Source organism: Otolemur garnettii, unplaced genomic scaffold, assembly GCF_000181295.1.
Source record: "Otolemur garnettii isolate 467f Iridium unplaced genomic scaffold, OtoGar3 scaffold00011, whole genome shotgun sequence".
Classification (NCBI taxonomy): Eukaryota; Metazoa; Chordata; class Mammalia; order Primates; family Galagidae; genus Otolemur; species Otolemur garnettii.
In genome coordinates, this window is record NW_003852406.1 from 29,586,492 (window position 1) to 29,606,982 (window position 20,491).

The window sequence follows — 20,491 nt, forward strand, 5'->3', positions numbered from 1 at the left end:
AGGTAATTAGTCCAAAGGAATATGCTTAATAACTAATGGAACAAAGACTCAAACTCATAGTGGTCTAGTTCCAAAACCCAAACTCTAGACTGTATTTTTTCAGAAGCCAGAACTCAGAAAAGTGTTCCACTCCATGCTTTCTTAGTGTTTTTCTTGAGGATATCCCCAGGCAAATGAGAAAGGGTTAAGCCAAGAAAGATGCTGTGAGATCCAGGAACAATGGATCTACTCTTAAAGAACACACAAGAAAAATCTCAGGACCGCTATACAGCCAGCCAAGGGCACAAACTGCCAAGACTAGGTAGGGTGGAACAGAGGGAGAGCTCATAGAAAGAAATAAAACATAGTTTTTTAAAACTAAGAACTGCTATTATAAGGAAGACACTGAAAAACCTACAGTTCACAAGAAAGGAAACATTGTCATGGAAAACTTGATTCCATGCTACCAAATCCTAATGATGTGACTGTTCACATGAGTAAAGATAATGTTTTAGGAAAGGAAGGTGGGTGAGTGAGTGGTCTAAGAGCTCCATGCTCACTTCTTATAGTAAAAAGTCAATGGTTGATGCCTAAACAGGTAAATCTAGAAATCCAGAGATATAGGTGAACTAGTGAAAACTTCCGTTGCATCTGGGTTATTCCTTAAGCAGCACAGATAGACTTAGGAGATGGCATTCCAAGTAAAGGTAACTGGATAAGCAAAGACAAATAAGCAAAGAAACAGGAGCATTTATGGAAACCAGGAATGTCAGCAACAAAAATGGCAGTGGTAGGGAGGGGGCCAATTATTGGCCTGTGACAGTAAATACCAATAGTTGCAAAGAATGAAAATCTTATTTTTAGTACGTCAAACAAAAACAAAAAAATCAATAGAAACACAAAAATTAACTTCTAAATAAGTAGAATAATAGAAAGAAAATCATCCTAGTTTTACTTTTGCTTGAGAGAGTTTTTACTTTACCTGGCCCGTGGGTAGTGGCTGATCTAGCCTCTCAACATCCAGGTGCTTAGGAAGGTTATATAATCTGCAGAGTTCACATATCAACCACTTCAACTGCTGACGGAGCTACAAAACACATGTCAGTAAATAAGCGTCATGTTAAAGAGCCCTCAGAAGACATGAACAATGCTAGGACTACTGCAATCAATCACGGAGGAAATGGAAAAGTTTGCTACTGCTCGACTGCAACCTACAGATAAAGTAAAAAGTCAGTCTTTTAAAATATTTTTAGGGGCTCCTAGTATACGAAAGTTATACCAGCATGGGGTGTCATCTCTACAACTGATACTTAGCAGAATGACAACAAAAAAAGCAGAGGAAAGGGAGTTCCAGACATTGTCCAATTTCTAGTTGCTAACCTTCTTTTCTTAGAAACAACTCCAGACAAAAGAACATTAATGCATTAAAAGGCTATGAAATAGTGTTACACATGGATTATAGAATTATAATATTCCACAGTCATATGCATTTAAAAGTATAGGCACAACTATGATCTAGTAGACGGAGGCTAGGAATTTAGATGATCTTGGATATGATATCTAACTCCCTGAGTTTGAGTCTGCCTACCTGTAAAACTAAAATTTAAAACTTTTCCAGGATGGTAGATTAAATGAAACTTATGAAAACACTTGATGATTAGCAGGCTCTTAAGATCTGAAGATATTTAAGTATCTTTAAAAAATAAATATTTTACTAGGACAACTACAAAGAATAACTATAAATTTCCATTTTAAACCCAGATTATTTTGTAAACACATTTACTTTAAAGCAAGTAAGCAAGGTAAATTACCTGCATAAACATGTTTTTCACTGTTTAATTTTTTTTTCATTGTGTAAGTTTATCAATTATGGTTTAAGGAGAAAAGCTAATACATGGTAGACTCAAATGGGATATAACAAGGCAACTTACTTCACTTGGTCAGAAATGGTTTCCTAGGTGTCTCTGACCAAGAAAAGAGAAGAGAAAGAAGCAGGTTTATGAAAGAGTAAGAGAGACACAGGATTGGAATGGGTTAACAGAGCAAAAAAACACCTCTCCAACGTAGACCAAGGAACAAGTGGAAATGAGAAAGGCTGAACAGTAAATTAGCATCAAATAAAAATCCTTATATTTAAAAGGAAGCAAAGTCCCACGGGGGATCTGTATCTATTCCAATAAGCTCTGTTTTCTGCTAAGTACATAATGAAGTAAGGCAGGGTGATCTGGACATAGACCTGGACACTCCAACTCCTGGCACAGGAGCTACAGGAGAGTTGCAGGAGAGGCAGTGGTGTGGTGGAGTCATACCAAACAAGAAAAAGAAGGTAGTACATGTAGAAATTTAAATATTATGTTCTTGCCCCCCCAAAAGAAAAAGTATATGAGGGATAGGGGGTTAGAAAGTAGTTGGACAAGTCTTAGAAACTTAGTAGATAGTTCTTAGGGGGTCAGAACAGTGCTGTAAAAAAGAACTAGATGACAGTTCCCACATTTGGGCATGAGTGACTAGTTTCATTATTGCATTCTGTCTGCCCACAACACAAAAAGATTTGCTGAGGAAAACATGATAAGGGTGGTGGAGTGCTAGGAGGCAGATTGAGTGGAAATTTAAATGTCGTTATTTGGAAAGCCATGGCACATCCAAGTGATATTCCCTTAACATATATAATACATAGACAGATATATGGGTTTGAAACTCAAGATAAATTTTAGCTAGATACACAGATTTAGGAATCCCTGAAATATAGGTCATGACTTAAGTAATGGGAATAGAAGAGATTACTCAGAGAAAGCAGAGACTAAAAAGAGAAGAGGCGGACCAAGAAGAAGAGATCAGAGCAAAGCAAGGCAGAGTGATAAGATAAAAACAGGAGGCAGTCATCTGATGGGAGTCCCATTAGATTATCAGTTCCCAGAGGACAGGGATGTGTCTTATTTGTTTTTAATACCAACCACTCATCATGGAGTCTGGCATAGAATCCAATGAATTTTTCAAAAATACTTTTCTGTGTTCTATTATTAACAGTTTTCTGTATCCACCCAGAAGGGAAAAACCAAGTATAAAAAAGCATTGAGGGCAGTGCCTGTGGCTCAAAGGAGTAGGGCACCGGCCCCATATATAGGAGGTGGTGGGTTCAAACCCGGCCCCAGCCAAAAATTGCAAGAAAAAAAAAAAAAACCATCGAGATTTTTTTACAACATTGTACGTAAAAGGTTTTTTTACACACAACATTCTATGTCTTAATTCTCTGCTACAATTTTTAATCAATTCTTTATCAGTGAACATTAATAAATGTTTGTTGATAGGGAAATATTTCAACAAGAGATCAACAGTGTCAAAAGGCTGGAAGGGGTCAATTTTGGAAAGAAAAAAGCCACTGGATTTGGCAACTAAGAGATAAATTTTAATGCAACAATGAAGGCAGAATCCAGATTATAATGAGTTAAGTGAATTAAAGATAAATAGATTATTTCCTCAAAAAACTAGACTGAGAAACTGGCCAAAAGGTGGCTATAAGATACAGTAGGAGGTGAACTATTTTTCCTTAATGCATATATATTTACCTTTTATAAAGTTAGGCCCAATTTTATATCCTATTTAACTTTAAGAGCCTTTTTATATAATATTTTAGACACTAAAAAATAATTTGATTCATTTCTGCTATTTTAAAACTGGTGTCTTTAGATCTTTAGAGGCGACCTCCCAAAATGACACGGCAGTTAATGGCGCCGTATCTGTCTCTTTCTCATTATCCCTCTGCTGGAGAGTGGGAACATATGTCTGTATAGCTTTTAATTTTTATTTCTTACCTTCATGACTCTCCATGCCAGCCTTAACTCTTAAAATATATTCAAATTGATGTCCTTCTGTTCTTAAGAATAGATGTGTTTAAAACAACCTATAACATATTTTGACAAAAATCTTGAGTTCAGACTTTTAACGTTCCCAAATGGCCAGTGCTCTCCAACTATTTACGGAATAATCTATTCTTTATTGAATTAAAATACCCCTTTACTTTATTCTAAATCAGTGGTTCTCAACCTTCCTAATGCCAGAACCCTTTAATACAGTTCCTGTGGGTCGCAACCCACAGGTTGAGTGAGAACCGCTGTTCTAAATTCTCATTTGCATGACTCTAGTTCTAAACTTCTATTGCCTTTATTGGTCTGGTGCAGGACGAGTACATAAGTTTTCCTTTTTTTTTTTTTTTTTTTTTTTGAGACCGTCTCACTATGTCACCCTCAGTAGAATGCCATGCTGTCACAGCTCACAGCAACCTTAAACTCTTGGGCTTAACCAATTTTCTTGCCTCAGCCTCCCAACTAGCTGGGACTATAGGCACCCACCACAACACCCGGCTATTTTTGTTGTTACTGTAGTTGTCATTGTAGTTTTTAGCAGGCCCAGGACAGGTTCAAACATGCCAGCCTTGGTGTATGTGGCCGGCACCCTAACCACTGAACTATGGACGCCGAGCCCAGTACACATCTGCTTGAGCAAGTCTCTTACTTTTTTTAAACTTTTTTTGGGGGGAGACAGAGTGTCACTTTGTTGCCCTCAGTAGAGTGCCATGGTGTCTTAGCTCATAGCAACCTCCAACTCTTAGACTCAAGCAATCCTCTTGCCTCAGCCTCCAAAGTAGCTAGGACTATAGGTACCCACCACAACGCCCAGCTATTTTTAGAGACAAAGTCTCACTCTGGCTCAGGCTGGTTTCAAACTTCTGAGCTCAGGCAATCCATCTGCTGAGGCCTCCCAGAGTGCTAGGATTACAGGCATGAACTACTGTGCCCAGCCTTTTCCATTTTATTTTTTATTTACTCTTTTAAGCAAATTTTAGAGTCATTTCGAGTTCCAAAAATAAGTCTGGTGGAATTTGTACTAGAATTGCACTATTTATAAATTAATATGAAGACATGAAGATAACTGATATGTTTAATATGGAGTTCGCCCATCTCGGAACACAGTATTCAAGTCTTTCATTCCACTTAGAAAATTTTCATAGTTTTCCTGATATAAACCCAGCACATCTATTTCTGGCTATTTTTATTGTGACTGTCAATAAAATACTTTTATCACTATATCATCTGATTATAGCTGAAATTTGGGAAAACTGCTGATTCGTATATAACAGAGCTTTTACAAGTCATCTTCACTTTTTCAGTTGGTTCCTTGGGATTTTTCTTTTTAGTATGAACAATCATGTCACCTGGAAATAATTATTTTAATTTTTTGACAGGACCTTTGTGACATGGGAAATACAATAATGTTAAATTTCTTAAGATAAAACTATTTAGAATGACTTTAAACATACGTGTAAGGGATTATGTATTTTACTTGTACAGGAAAAAAAATACTAGTAGAAAACAGCTGTCATGTCAACAGTGGTTACTTTTATGTAGAGAAACTGTGGGAGATTTTAATTTTTTTCTTTTGGCTTTTCTAGTTTTCTCACAATGGCTTAAAGTTTTATAACCAAAGAAAACAGGTGTTCAAAATTTTTGTAAAATGGTAAGTTACATTTCTTTATATATTAAAAAAAATCTATTTAAACATTTTTGGCACTTACTACAGACTTACAATCCTTGAAGAAAGAACATTCCCTAACATTAGTACAGGTGTCATTCTATCAATTTCCCTTCTCATCTACCTTGGTCTTCTTCCACTTCCCACCTTGGCTAGTGGTCTCTCCCAAAATGTTTGCTCACTTTAGTGGTTAGAACTCAGGGAAAAGAGACCGATGATTCCTAATCTAAATTAAGGCTATACATGTGGGAAATGAAAAAGGAGAGACTAAGTAATAAAGAGAATTTGAAAGACTTAAAAAACACACACCCCCTGGTTTTAACCCCTCTAATATTATCAAATAATCATTAATCATGCTTTTATAGCACATTATCTCTTAATACTTAATTGTATAAAATGTTCTAAAAAAAAAAATGTAGCTTGGCTTATTTTCTCACCGAATTGTTGTTCTTAGTATCTTCTAGACGTTCCAGAACTGATGTCAGATTGGGGTCATCAGAGTCCACAAACCATATGGGTGAAGAAGATGGATAGGATTCCTGTTATAGAAACATCTATGTTAAACACATTTACATACAGCCTGACAGTTATAATGAAACCACATCACTAAATGGCAAGAGGATCATGGATTTAAGTAACTTATCAGAGGGGAAAAAGCAACACATTAAGAGCAGCGCCTGTGGCTCAGTGGGTAGGGCACCAGCCCCATATACTGATGGTGGCGGGTTCAACCCAGCCCGGTCAAATTGCAACAAAAAATAGCCAGGTGTTGTGGCGGGTGCCTGTAGTTCCAGCTACTCCGGAGGCTGAAGCAAGAGAATCTCTTAAGCCCAAGAGTTTGAGGTCGCTGTGAGCTGTGACACCATGGCACTCTACCAAGAGTGACACAGTGAGACTGTCTCAAAAAATAAATAAATAAAATCCTGTACTCACTATATTGCTTGGTTTCTGAGTAGTGCAATTACAGAAGTAATTTGAGATTTTTCTTTACTTGAAAAATGAGCCCTAAAATTTATTCTATTTAATTTTGTCTTTTTCCAAATACAGTTTCATCTAAGATTAAAAGGCAGAATGTAATTTCTAAAGGAACGTATTTCTTAAATGAAGTGAATATTAATGCTTTAAATATAGCACACATCAGACAGCAAAACAAACAGTAACATAGGGCTGCCAGAGCCCCTTCACTTGCCATAGCAGTTAGACTTTTGAGACAACCATTCTCCTTGCATACCCATGGTCTGTGTGCCACAGCTCCTCGCATCAATGATGTTCTTGCACTGCAGTAGGCAGCCTCTCAAATGGACCCAATAATCCTCACCTCCACATATTCACACCCTTGTAAAATTCCTCCCCTGGACCTACTGACACCTTTGACAGAATACAGGAAAAGTAATGGAATGTCACCTCTATGAGTAGGTTGCAAAAAGAGTATAGAACGTCTGCCTGCTGACTCTCTCCTGCTCTTTCTATTGCTTCCTCCAGTGGAAGTTGGCTGCCAAGTGGTGAGCTGCCCTATGGAGAGGCCCACATGGCAAAGAATTGAAAAAGACTTCTGACCAATAGTCAGCTAGCAAATGAGGGTCTCAGTCCAACAGCCTGTGAAGAGATGAATCCTGCCAACTGTGTGAGTGAGCTAGAGACAGATTCTCTCCCCGTCCAATCCTGAGGTGACTGCAGCCTCCACCTAAATACCTTTAAGTGAGAGACCCTGACCCAGCATACTTGAGGTAAAACTGCACACTGACACCTGACCCACAGAAACTGTGATAATGTTTATAGTTTTAAGCTGCTACATTTGTTACAGGGCAGTAGATAACTAATTCAAACATCATGAAATCCAGTATTTATTCCACCACATGAACTGAATACTACCATAAAATGCTATCAACACATACATATTTTCTTAAACACAATTATGTGTTGATTAAAAAGGTAATGAACTAATAAGCATTATGTGCTTTCATCCATTAACATTTACTTTGTTCATTTGTGCTGTTTCCTATTATGAGTTGGGGAAAAGATTATTACTAGCTTTTAGGTGCTGAACTAGGTTCAAGTTAAAGCACTGCTTTGAGAATTATAATCTTGATCTCTGACAAGCCAATGAGTGGAGAAAAGATTCCCTATCTAACAAATGGTGCTCGGCAAACTGGCTGGCGACCTGTAGGAGAATGAAACTGGACCCACACCTTTCACCACTAACTAAGATAGATTCTCACTGGATTAAAGATTTAAATTTAAGACATGAAACTATAAAAATATTAGAAGAAAGTCTATGGAAAACACTTGAAGAGATCGGCCTGGGTGAAAATTTTATGAGGAGGACCCCATGGGCAATCGAAGCAACATCAAAAATACACTACTGGGAACTGATCAAACTAAAAAGCTTCTGCACAGCCAAGAACACAGTAAAGTAAAGCAAACAGACAGCCCTCAGAATGGGAGAAGATATTTGCAGGTTATGTCTCTGACAAAGGTTTAATAACCAGAATCCACAGAGAACTCAAGCATATTAGCAAGAAAAGAACAAGTGATCCCATCTCAGGGTAGGCAAAGGACTTGAAGAGAAACTTCTCTGAAGAGGACAGGCGCATGGCCTACAGACACATGAAAAAATGTTCATTATCATTAATCATCAGAGAAACGCAAATCAAAACTACTTTGAGATATCATCTAACTCCAGTAAGATTAGCCCATATCACAAAATCCCAAAACCAGAGATGCGGGCGTGGATGGGGAGAAAGGGGAACACTTCTACTCTACACTGCTGGTGGGAGTGCAAACTAATATGTCCCTTTTGGAAAGATGTTTGGAGAACACTTAGAGAACTAAAAATAGACCTGCCATTTGATCCTACAATTTCTCTACTAGGTATATATCCAGAAGACCAAAAATCACATTACAACAAAGATATTTGTACTAGAATGTTTACTGCAGCCCAATTCATAATTGCTAAATCATGGCAGAAGCCCAAGTGCCCACTGATCCACGAATGGATCAATAAATTATGGTATAGGTATACCATGGAATAATATGCAGCCTTAAAGAAAGATGGAGACTTTACCTCCTCATGTTTACATGGATGGAGCTGGAACATATTCTTCTTAGCAAAGTATCTCAAGAATGGAAGTATCCAATGTACTTAGTCCTACTATGAAACTCATCTACAGCTTTCATTCAAAAGCTACAGCCCAGGCTCTGCGCATGTGGCTCAAGCAGCTAAGGCGCCAGCCACATACACCCAAGGTAGTGGGTTCGAATCCCCAGCCCGGACCCGCCAAACAACAATGACAGCTGCAACCAAAAAAATGGCCGGGCGTTGTGGCAGGCGCCTGTGGTCCCAGCTACTTGGGAGGCTGAGGCAGGAGACTCGCTTGAGCCCAGGAGTTGGAGATTGCTGTGAGCTGTGATGCCATGGCACTCTACCCAGGGGGATAGCTTGAGGCTCTGTCTCAAAAAAACCAAAAAAACAAAAGCTATAGCCCAATTATAGTCCAAGAATATGGGGATGGGGGAGAGGGAGGGGAGGGGAGGGGAAAGGCGACTGGCAGGACCACATCCATGGTCCAACTTACAAGGGTACATGTGAATCTTTCTAAATGTAGAATATACATGTCTTAACACAATAACTAAGAAAATGCCATGAAGGCTATGTTAACCAGTTTGGTGAAAATATTTCAAATGGTATATAAAACCAGTACACTGTACCCCATGACTGCATTAATGTACACAGCTTTGAGTTAATTAAAAAAAAAGAGAGAGAGAATTATAATCTTCATTATAATATAGCTGAAGCCACAGAAACACTGTTTTTTAAGGCATTTTACCAAACATTCTTTTAAGAAAAAGAAATTGTATTGAAGTAGGACATCAGTAAAGGTATTAGTAGATCTGTTTATTTTTCTATTCTCATTTCTGTAACCCTTACTATGTCCCAAATCCCTTTGCAGGCTAAAAGGTAAACTGTCTTCAGAATTAATACTATTTCTCAAGAAAACCATTTATTGAATATTACATTTTCCTCTTCACTCTTCAACCTACTTTGGGAACATATCATCTAGATCATTTTTACTGTTTTAGTTTTGTATTTTCTTTAGCCTTAAAAGAAAAAAAAAACTAGATTTAGGATTTCATTCTATAGATTAGTGTTGTCTAATAAACTTCTGCATAAGCAAAATAAAATATACATTGTTGCTATGGCCTGAAACATATTAAGAGAACTGAAGAAACATTAACTGAATTATGTTACTACCTCAGACATGTTTTTCAATTCTGAACATGAGAAAATATGATATATAATAGGTCTGAGTACCTTTTTCAAATGGTTCCCGAAGGGGGCCCTCAACCCTCTAAGTCCAAACTGCATTTCTTGATCCCACAATCGCATTACTAGGTATTTACCCAGAAGAAAAAAAATAATTTTATCACAAGGACATCTGCACTGGAAAGTTTATTGCATTTCAATTCACAACTGCCAAGACATGGAAGCAACCCAAGTGCCCATCAACCCATAAATGGATTAACAAACCGTGGTATCTGTATACTGTGGAGTACTATTCAGCCATAAAAAGGAGAGACTTTATATTATATCTTTTCTATTTACCTGGATGAGTTGAAGCACACTCTTCTTAGTAAGGTTATCACAAGAGTGGAAAAACAAGTATCCTACATACTCAATACTAATATGAAACCAATACTAATATCCACTACTACTGCAAATGTCAACATCTTAGTATTCTTTTTTTTTTTTTTGAGACTACTACAATTATATACCCACAGGAGAAAAAAACACAAGTATATTCAAGTGGGGAGAGAGGTAGGAGACAGGAAAAAGGGAGGAAGGAGGTAGAAAAATATAAAAATAAGTCCAAACTATTTCTATAAGAATACTAAGATGCTGGTGGCACCCATAGGTCAGTGGGTAGGGCGCCGCTCACACACACTGAGGCTGGCAGGTTCGAACCCAGCCCAGGCCAGCTAAAACGAACAATGACAACTGCAACAAAAAAATAGCTGGGTGTTGTGGCAGGTACCTGTAGTCCCACCTACTTGGGAGGCTGTGGCAAGAGTATCACTTAAGCCCAAGAGTTTGAGGTTGCTGTGAACTGTGACACCACAGCACTCTACCAAGGGCAACAAGAGACTCTGTCTCAAAAAAAAAGAAGAAGAAAAAAAAGAATACGAAGATGTTGACATTTGCAGTAATGGTGCAGATACAATGATGGGTGAAACTGCTGGTAGCTTAGCACCAGTGAAGACAGTAACACCAATACCAGCAGTCACAGTATTCTTCACCTCTGTGCACTGGAAGTGTTTAAAAGGAAGAAGAAAAAAAGAGATCAATTTCACTTAATATTGTCTATGATGAAGCAGTAAAAATGAATTTACTAAATCACGATCCTGGGATATTGCCAGTATGAAATGTGATGTATATCTGAGCACTCTTACAGATTACCTGAGAAAAAGCACTTATGTGACTGACTTGAGGTGAACTAACCACCTCAATGGAGCAACATTATTACCCTCAAAAATGAATGCCAAACAACGGTTATTCCATCTTGGATTTCTGGCAGATGTTTCCTCAACAATGAATGAAGAGAATCTTGTCATTTCAAGGAAAACAAAGGACTGTGCCTATTGCCAATAAAATTCGAGCTTTTGAGCAGTTAGAATGTTTGAAAACTTGTACCCACCACCATGAACTAGACATCTTCCTAAGAGTATTCTCATAAGATTGAGGGCAATATGAATTATGTTTTGATATTGTATAATAAAAATGTATCAACATTTAGGTCTCAGTGAACCAGTATTTTCCAAAGGGGAAAAGATTCATTCAAAGTTGCAAACAGATTAGGTTTTAATGGAGTATCAAGGAATATCCACAGTTATCGAAAACTGCTATTAAAATATTCCTTTTTTTGAACCAGATATCTGGGAGACTGGATTTTGTTTACATTATTTCAACCAAAAAACACAAAACAAATTGAATGCAGTAGATGACAGACCAAATATCAAAGAGATCTGCAAAAATGTTAAGACTGTCCTACTACTCTCACTGAATTCTTTTACTTTAGAAAATATGGTTACTCTTCATAAAGCCATTTATAATAATATATGTAGTAAGTTTTTTAATGAATGTTCTAAATATTTCTAATGATAAATATCAACAGATAAAACCTATATAAACAAAGGCTCCTTGAAACCTCAATATATTTTGAGTGTAAAGGAACCCTGACTTCAAAAACTTTGCGAACTGCTGCCTTTCCCTCTATTTTCTCCCCTCAACTAGAATTTCTTCCTTGGAAGAAACATCCTTTTATCATTCTTTACGAACCTTTGTAGCTCCACTGGGACTAGTTTTGCTACCTCCATCCCATCTTTTTCCTTCCCTCCCATGACATTAACACCTGACCAAAAGACTGACAGCCCACTCCACCTTATCTGTCAGGTGGACTAAGCCAGGAAAATTCAGGCCTTTCTTGAGGCTAGAGAGCTCTCTTTCTGGGAGACCTGGAGTCTCAAGGATAATGTTGGCCTATCTGGGGTAGTCAATATACATCAGGCGTAGAGCCAGTATATGGAGACAAATCACTTTCTAAAAAGTCATAAAAAGTATACTTCCTGCCATGGCTATGAGAACACCCACTTCACTGCACACTTGCTAACATTTTTTCCAATCTGATAAAAGCTGGTACCTAGAAGGAAAAACAATTCCTATACAATATAATTTCTAGAGACCAATTCAGCAATAAGAAATTAAAGTCACCACTTCTAGGAAGGTTTCAAAGAACATGATCTACATTCACAAGTAATTAGCTCTAGCTATTAATGTTCAAAGCATTATTTATGACAGAAAAAAAAACCCAAACACATTTATATGTGCAGTACTAGGAGACAAGACTGACTAGATAGTACACTCATACAACAATTGGAGCCACTGTACAGGACGGTGTGCTAATGACACAAACCTACAATATTGTGCAGTAAGAAAGATTACAAAATAATCTGATCTTTTAAGAAGAGGGAGGGAGTAAATATAAGTGTAAGAGAAAGAGACAGCTAAAAGATATATACCAAAATTGAGAGTGGTATCTTCTGAGTGGTAAGATGACAGGTGATTTTTTTCTTCAGTTCTTCTTACAGATTTCTAAATTCCTTACGTAAGAATGTCTTGTGTTCTATATTATATATTTCTACCACTACCCCTGGAAACTTAATCTTCACAAACTCTCCATGTTCAGGTTTGTTCACTTAATATTTAAAAGACAATCTACAGTATTTTGAAAGATTTAAAATGACCAATTCTTAAACCTATATATTAATATTTTCAATCTTTCATACACTTCAAGTTTTCTGATTTTTATAAGGTTAACTGGGCTTTGTATCTATCTTGAAAAGATAGTTTTCTTACTATGGCTTTTTTAAATGACCTGTTAATATGCCAATTTTTAAACATTAAATGATGCTCAAAAATCCCAATAGGAGTCAGGCAGTTTTCCTTAACAGGATGTTTGCTTCTAACACAGCTCTTTTTTAAAAACCACAGTTTTGAAAATTTTAAAGACTTAAGTACATACAAAAAAATTGTCCAAGCATCTAATTATTTAGGTCCTTTGTTTCTACTCCATTCTTCTATTAGTTTAGCAATGATTTTAAGGCTTGCAGGATGAAGTTGTCCATGACAGCCAACATAAAGGTTACTGTAAACAGACAACTTCAAACAAGTTCACCATCCCCACCATAAACTTGTCCTAACATGGGGCAACACAGCTCAAAGTTCATCAAGCCAACTTCTTTGCCTGTGACTGCTTAAAAATAAATTTCTATATTTTTCTACATAAATCCACTAAGAGACCAATGTGTGGCTCTCTCAAGCATCAGCCAGCAAAACTGCTTGACAGAATGCTCAGTTTTACTGTCTTTCCAAATGGTAGGACACAGCTATCTCCAGGGATTTCATAATTTGGAAATTTTTGCACATACTTCTTGTTGAAGGTTCAGAGACACAGCAGTTGTTAATTCTTCTGGAGACCAATTATAGAACAATACTTTCACACTTTGCTGTTCAATAAATGGAGATGAAGAATGAAGTAAACTGGCAAAATTACTATATACTACCTTAATAAAATTCTAAGTGCTCTGACCATATTAAAAATCACTAAAAATATATATACAGAACTATATACTATTCCTTGCTAATCATTTTACAAGTAAGCAATCAAGTACCTAACCCAGAACCCACAAAATCTGAGTAAAAGTATTAACACTTGGTTAAAGAAAAATGCATAAATATACCCTATGATTTAAAAAAATGCTTAAGTATCCAAACACAGGCAACAAATTACAGCTACTCAGAACATCACTCTAAGTGAACTGAGGCAGAGAAAACAAAGGTGCTAGAGAGGATTTGAACCACCTGAGCTGCAGAAACCCACTGGATAGTTTCTTTGGTTCTGAGTCTCAGAATGATCATCTAGAACAGGCGTCCTCAAACTACGGGTGTTTTTGCCACCGCTGCCTGTCCTGCTTAGCAGCCGACTGGTCCTGGGGCCCACAGTCCGGCCCTCCAACGGTCTGAGGAACAGTGAACTGGCCTCCTGTTTAAAAAGTTTGAGGGCCCTTGATCTAGAACAGTGGTTCTCAACGTGTGGGTTGTGACCCACAGGAATTGTATTACAGGGCTGTGGCATTAGGAAGGTAGAGAACCACTGATCTAGAAGAAATCACTTAACACTGTTAGAAAGGACTTGGGGAAAAGGACCCATCCTTTATCACTCTGGCTCTCCAGGAGTGCTTTATGGCTTGCAATTCATTTGCCCACTCCTCAATGAGCTGACATTCACCTTACTACTCTTTTCCATCTAAGATTAACCCCCCCACCTCACCCCCCAAAAAAGTTATTGAGGGATATACCATTCACCAAAGAGAAACTAAGGGTCCTCTTCATATATTTGTTCCTTTCAAGGAAGGGCATAAAAATGGGGACCCTGCGGCAAGATAGATAAGCACTAGGATTTTGACATTATAAACTAGCCAGATAAATGAAAACAACGATTTCTTCCAGACTGAAAGTACTACTTAGGTGTTCACCATGACAGTTGTGATATTTCCAAATGTTTCTCCATATGTTCAGTTTGGGAAAATAATCTGTCCCATGAGGGCAAACCAAAGAGAAGGCCTTCAGTTCCTCAGTCAAGATTTGTTCATTATTTCCTTGTACAACTTTGTCTGGATTTGTCTGGACTACTTTTTATCAAGGTAAAGACTATAAAAATGAAGTTAAGAGCACTGCCTCATTTCCCATGAAAAGCATTTTCAAAATAATGTGTTATTCAGCCACAAATGACCCCACCACTATTCTATTTGTACACAGCAGAATGGTGCCAAAGAGTTTTCCTATATGGTCTCTTGCAGGGCAAAAAGTATCACCTATTTTATACAGAAACATAATAGAAGTGGTTTGCTTCAAGTCCTAACTGTAAGTAAAAGCTAAACCTCTCTCTTTCTCCTAGATTCAGAGTTCCAACATCTTTAAATTTAGTATCTTGCTGCTGGGAAAAGGAACTTTCTGGCAATGACGAACAGGAATTTAATTAGCTCACCAAAAAAAAGTTCCACCAAAAGTAGCCTAGCAAACAGGCACTCACGCAGAAAAGGAATGATTTATGCTATACAAATAACATAAAAAATGATGTTTCGTCTGTTTACCAGGTAATTTACTTTAGATTTTTTGCTCTAACATTGCAATTCTCTACCAAGAGTCCCCATATGCCAAGAAGTCCATAAAAGGAGTAATGGAGTTGCCAAGTTAGGTAAAATACTTCAAAAGGACTAAAAGAAAGCTATATACTAGCTTCCAATAAGGCTGCACAGGTCATTAAAACAAGGTGTTTTGCTTTTAGGTGTGATCACAACAACTGGATGTTAGCGCTCACTGGCAATTTCACTGTTTACTAAAAATAATAAAACCGTACTTAAGTTGTATAGCTTGAAGTATTATAACTTCACAGAAGACAATAAAAAGAACTCCTTCAGATTTTAAAAAAGCATTCTTTTCCCTTCATATTTAAGATCAGGGCAAATGTGTGATTAAACAGAGCGGAAATTAGCTCAATTCCCTTGGCTTAGAGAGTAAGACATCTACGTTTGGATGGGTTTTTTTCCCATTTCTTACACTGTCTTTCATATGAAGTCAATGTACAGATTTCCTATAAGCCTTCAATGACCTTTTCATACTGTCCACGAATATTCTTGGTATTATCTCTGCAATTTTTACAACCTCTTGGCAGCAAACCCACAAGGTAGTTAAGATTTCTGTTCAAAGTAGAATATAGCTAGAATGAGGCCATATAGTCAGTAAAACAAATATTTACTGAGCATTTACTGAGTAGAAGGTGAATGAAAATTTTCTCCCTTGCTGCCATAAAAAAAACCTTTTAAAAAAGACATAAGGCTAAAAAACATAATAAATATAACAAAAATTAAAAAATAAAAATAATAAAAGCAAATAAAAATAAAAAAGATACAAGGCTAGATGTAGTAGCTGACACCTCTAATTCTAAGACTTTGAGACGCCAAGGCAGGAGGATCACTTGAGATCAGGAGTGAGAGTAGCCTGGGGGTAACACAGTGAGACTCCATCTCTACAAAAAAAAAAATTTAATTAAAAAAAAAAAAAAAAAGGCTTAAACACCCCAAACTGTAATAGAATACAGTATAAAAAACATAACCAAGATAGAAATAGTAAGGACTAAAGGGAGCAAGGGGAAATATCAGCATGGACTACGTATGACCCAGAAAGGCCTTGAGGGATAGTCAGATTTGAAAGATAGGCTGGGTCTGGTAAGGGTTAGAGAAGTTGGAGGCACATTCCTCATGGGAACAACAGCTGATACAGAAGCCTGAAAGAAAAAGGGGACACAGTGTCTTTAGGGCATTATTCAGAAACTAACTAACACGCATGTTACAAAGGACAAGTACTTATTCACTCAAACATGACAGAAACTACATAAGGATGCTTCTAGGTGGACATGAAGAACACACGGCCCACCATGTAGAGGAGCTAAATAAATACCTGAGTAGTCTAAAAAGGAAAAGTTAAAGAATAGGTCAAACTTATTACCTTCCCCACAGTCCCTGACCCAACAGGGTCTCTTACTCTGTCACCCAGGCTGAATTCAGTGGCAAAATCTAGCTCACTGTAATCTGAAACTCCTAGACTCAAGCACGCCTCCCACCTCAGCCTCCCAAAGTGCTGGGATGCCAGGCCTTTTTTTAAAAAAAGAGTTATAACTTTTTAGAGAATAACAAATCACAAACCCAGTAAACAGCTCCTGCCATCTGAAATGCAACTGTACTTTGCCTTGCTCTTCTTTCTAAGTACATGGTATCAACATGAACAAGCCATGTGGATTTTATCAAAACACTCATCCATATTTAAAAGAATCATTATCTTCTAGAACACATCCTGAAAATTTACAGATAAAGTAGTATGTCTGGAATTTACTTAAATCATCTACAATTTGCTATAAAAAAAGAGTATAGATGAAACAAGATTAGCCAGAACTTTATTAAAACTGTTGAGGTTGGGTACATGGAGGTTATCTACACCTGTGATCCCCAACTCCGGTATCTGTCTATGGCCTGTTAGGAACTGGGCTGCACAGCAGGAAGTGAAGGGTGGGTGAGCAAGCAAAGCTTCATTAGTATTTACAGATGCTCCCCCATCACAGGCATCACTGCCTGAGCTCTATCTCCTATCACACTGGGCGCGGTGTTAGATTCTCCCAGGAGTGTGAACCTTTCTGTAAACTATGCATTCAAGGGATCCAGGTTATGCGTTCCTTATGAGAACCTAATGCCCCACTCCCACCCTATTCCCCCATCCTGTGTAAAACTGGTCTTCCATGAAAGACCAAAAAGGTACCAAAAAGGTTGGGAACTGTTGATATACACCATTCGACTTTTGTATGTTTAATGTTTTTACATAATAAAAAGTTATCACACATTCATATGGAGCATCTACCATAATTATTTTCTAATAACATCTATCACATTTCATTAGCATTTCAATTCTAATAGTTCCTGCTAGTGGCCTTGTCCTCACCAAATCTTCCTTTTCCCCAAAGTATAAAATTCACTTCTTGCTCCATTTCTGTTGCCACTACCTAATCCAGGTCATCACTCATTACCTTGTCTGCAGCAGACTCCTATCAGCCTCCAATATGGTTCTCAACAGTGTACTGCTGGCGTTTTAGGTGGGATAATTCTTTGTGGTGGCAAATTGCCTGAATGTTACAAAACATTTGGCATCCCTATACCCCTGCCAACACAGCAACATGCCCTGCAACCCCACTAGGATAACCCAAACCACACGTACACTTCCCGATGTCACCCACTTTACAGAACCACATCTAGCACTGGATGGCAGACACATTTTCCCAACTATCTGAGTAACTCAGTGACTCCCTACAACCTACAAGTTTGGTCTCCCATCATTCAAACTAGCCCTACCTTTTCCTGGCCATACTTCAACTTCTACTAGAATCATCACCCTCCAACCTTAATAACAAGGCCAGTCTCCTTATTATAATATTACCTACTTCATGCTCACTGCTACTTTTTATTTTCATTCTTGGAAACTCTTTACCAGCTTCTATCTTGGGCTTCAAGTCTAAGCATAAATTGTCTACTCCTAAACAAACCACTTTCTCAAACTTTGGTCTTTTTGAGGGGTAGAGTTTCTTCTGCCTAAAATGCCCTTCCACCAGCCTTCCAACATTGTACTCACCTGTGGAAGCCCAACTCCACTGGCCACAAAACCTTCTTTAAAGCCCACCTCCCAGTCACAAGTAGTTGCTCCTTTTGGCTTTCATAATGATAACACAGTAGCTATCATACTTTGTTGTATAAAACTCTTCCAAGAAGACTGATTTCTGAAAGCAAAGACTGTGGCGGTTTTGCAACACCAGTGCCCAGAACAGAACACTCAGATGTTCAATAAATTCTCTCCTCAGTACAGCATTTGATTGTACTGTGGGGTTTTTTTTTGGCTGCTATTTTGTTGGCAATGCACACCTTTTCCCCAGATACTCTGGTAACCATTATAGATCAATTATCATAACTCAGTCAAGGCTTTTGCAAACTCCTGGCCACACTGTAGTACCCACTACAGAGAGTTACAAACAACAGAGTTGGTTTTAACCATATGTAAAGAGGAACATGAAACTACCACCTTGACTCCTGTTATAATAAAAAGTATATTCTGCAATTTCACAAGAAACAGCCTCATTATGCACTTTTATGGAGAATCTTATGTAACGCTGCAATTAATTTACTAAGACTAAGGTTTCTAGTAAGGTTTCCTGCTTAATTTAAAGTGCTTTTCCAGCTTTCTGATATAAATGGCCTTCCTGGGCAGCGGACTCGGGCCCGTATCTCCTTCCACCTATCAATTTTCAGGGCTTACACACAGGAGGGGCGACAGAACCTAGACCCGTGACACCACCTGCCGCAGGGAAGGTACTATACGCCTTTCAGAAACACTTCAGCGCGGAAAAGGGATAAATCATACAGCACTAGGGACTGCACTGGAAACTTTTTTTTCCTTAAATGAGTGCGTTTTCAATGTTAGTTTGTCCTTAAACCTAAAAAGAACTGGTTCAACAACAGGCAACGAGGGAAACCTGACTAAAGAGGAATGAAGCGTTTAAAACTTAAAAGGTAGGGGAGAAAAAAGCAAAAAAAAAAAAAAAGAAAAAGAAAAAAAGGAACTTAAAGGCCTTTTGCCTTCCCCGCCCAGGCTCAAACAGCCGGACACGACGCGCCTGGCCGCCGGGCGGCTGCGGGCGGCCATGGCGACCCGGAGAGGCTGGGGCCACGGCGGTCTCCCACCCCGGGACGCGGCGACGGGGGCCGAGAGGGACCCACAGCCCCAAAGCCAGCCTCGCGCGAAGAGCCGGAGAGACGCGTCCTCCACCTCCTCCCACCCAAGCCTCGCGCAGTCCCAGCGGGGCCTGGGGCGGGCCACGAGCCGGGAAAGGGGCGGGCCGGCCCCGCCCGGGGAGCCGGGGGCCCCTCCGGGGCAGGCTCCCCTTTGTCCCGGACTCAGGGCGCCCCCTTTCCGCCCCCGCCCGCCGGGGCCGCGGCCGGGCGCCTCACCGTGATGTTGCAGTGGAGTGTGAGCGGCGGCGGCGGCGAGCGGGGGCCGCCTGGCGACGCCGGCGGAGGCACCAGGAACTGGCAATGCAGCTCGTCCAGCTTCCAGCTGACGATGCGGAATCGCTCGTGGTTCTTGTCGAAGATGGACGCCAGGAACTTCAGCTCGGCCTTGAGCCCTGACACGGACATCTTCCCCTCATCTCCAGCAGGAGGGGTGCGGAAGGGGAGCCCGGCCCGGAGCCGCCGTCACGGCCGCGACCGCCCCGCGGGGCCGGCCCGGGCCGCGCTCTCGCGGCTCCGCCTCCCCCCGCCGCTGCGACCCGCGTCGGCGCGCGGCTGAAAAATGGCGAGGGGCACGGAGGCCTCGGCGGGCAGCAGTGCAGTGGCCTAGGCGGCCGCTCCCTTTGTAACCGACTCCACCGGCAGGAGGCGGCGGCCCGCCGGCTTAAAAGGGTAACTGCGACGCCGCCCCCGTTACCGCCTGGGAAAGGGCTGCCCCCACTCCGCCCCCATCCCCTCCCCATCCCGGCGCACCCCGCGCGCCCCCGTGCCGGCGCGTGCTCGTGGCGCGCGAGCGCGCCCGGCCGCCCCCTCCTCGTCGTGACCCAGCCCCCTTCAGCCCGGCCCATCTGCTCAGCTCCTCGCCCCAGCGGACTGGAGGCTCGGGGCCAGCTGGCGCCGGGGTCCCAGAACACCCGGAGGATCCGGAGACCCCCGCGCGCCCCCGCCCCCGGACGAGAACCAGACACGTGCGCGGCCTACTGCGCCGGCCCCTGGGGGCGGCTCCTCCGCGGGCCACCCACTCGCCTGACCCAGGCTGAGC

At 40.0% G+C, this 20,491-nt stretch overlaps 1 protein-coding gene across 2 annotated transcripts in view; it reads right to left on the reverse strand.

The window, feature by feature from the left end:
• Nucleotides 1–20,250, reverse strand: part of UBE2Q2 (ubiquitin conjugating enzyme E2 Q2) — a 56,899-nt gene extending 36,649 nt beyond the window's left edge. Inside the window, exons 1-3 of one of the 2 annotated variants that reach the window (XM_012801962.1) lie at nt 19,669–20,250; nt 5,946–6,047; nt 962–1,066 (exon numbers count right to left, since the gene is read on the reverse strand). In XM_012801962.1, the coding sequence (XP_012657416.1) occupies nt 962–1,066; nt 5,946–6,047; nt 19,669–19,857 (396 nt within the window). In that variant the 5' untranslated portion in view covers nt 19,858–20,250. The remainder of the gene's footprint in view (nt 1–961; nt 1,067–5,945; nt 6,048–19,668) is intronic. The other variant, XM_023509991.1, reaches the window with a different exon arrangement.
• Between the last annotated feature and the right edge of the window lie 241 nt (nt 20,251–20,491).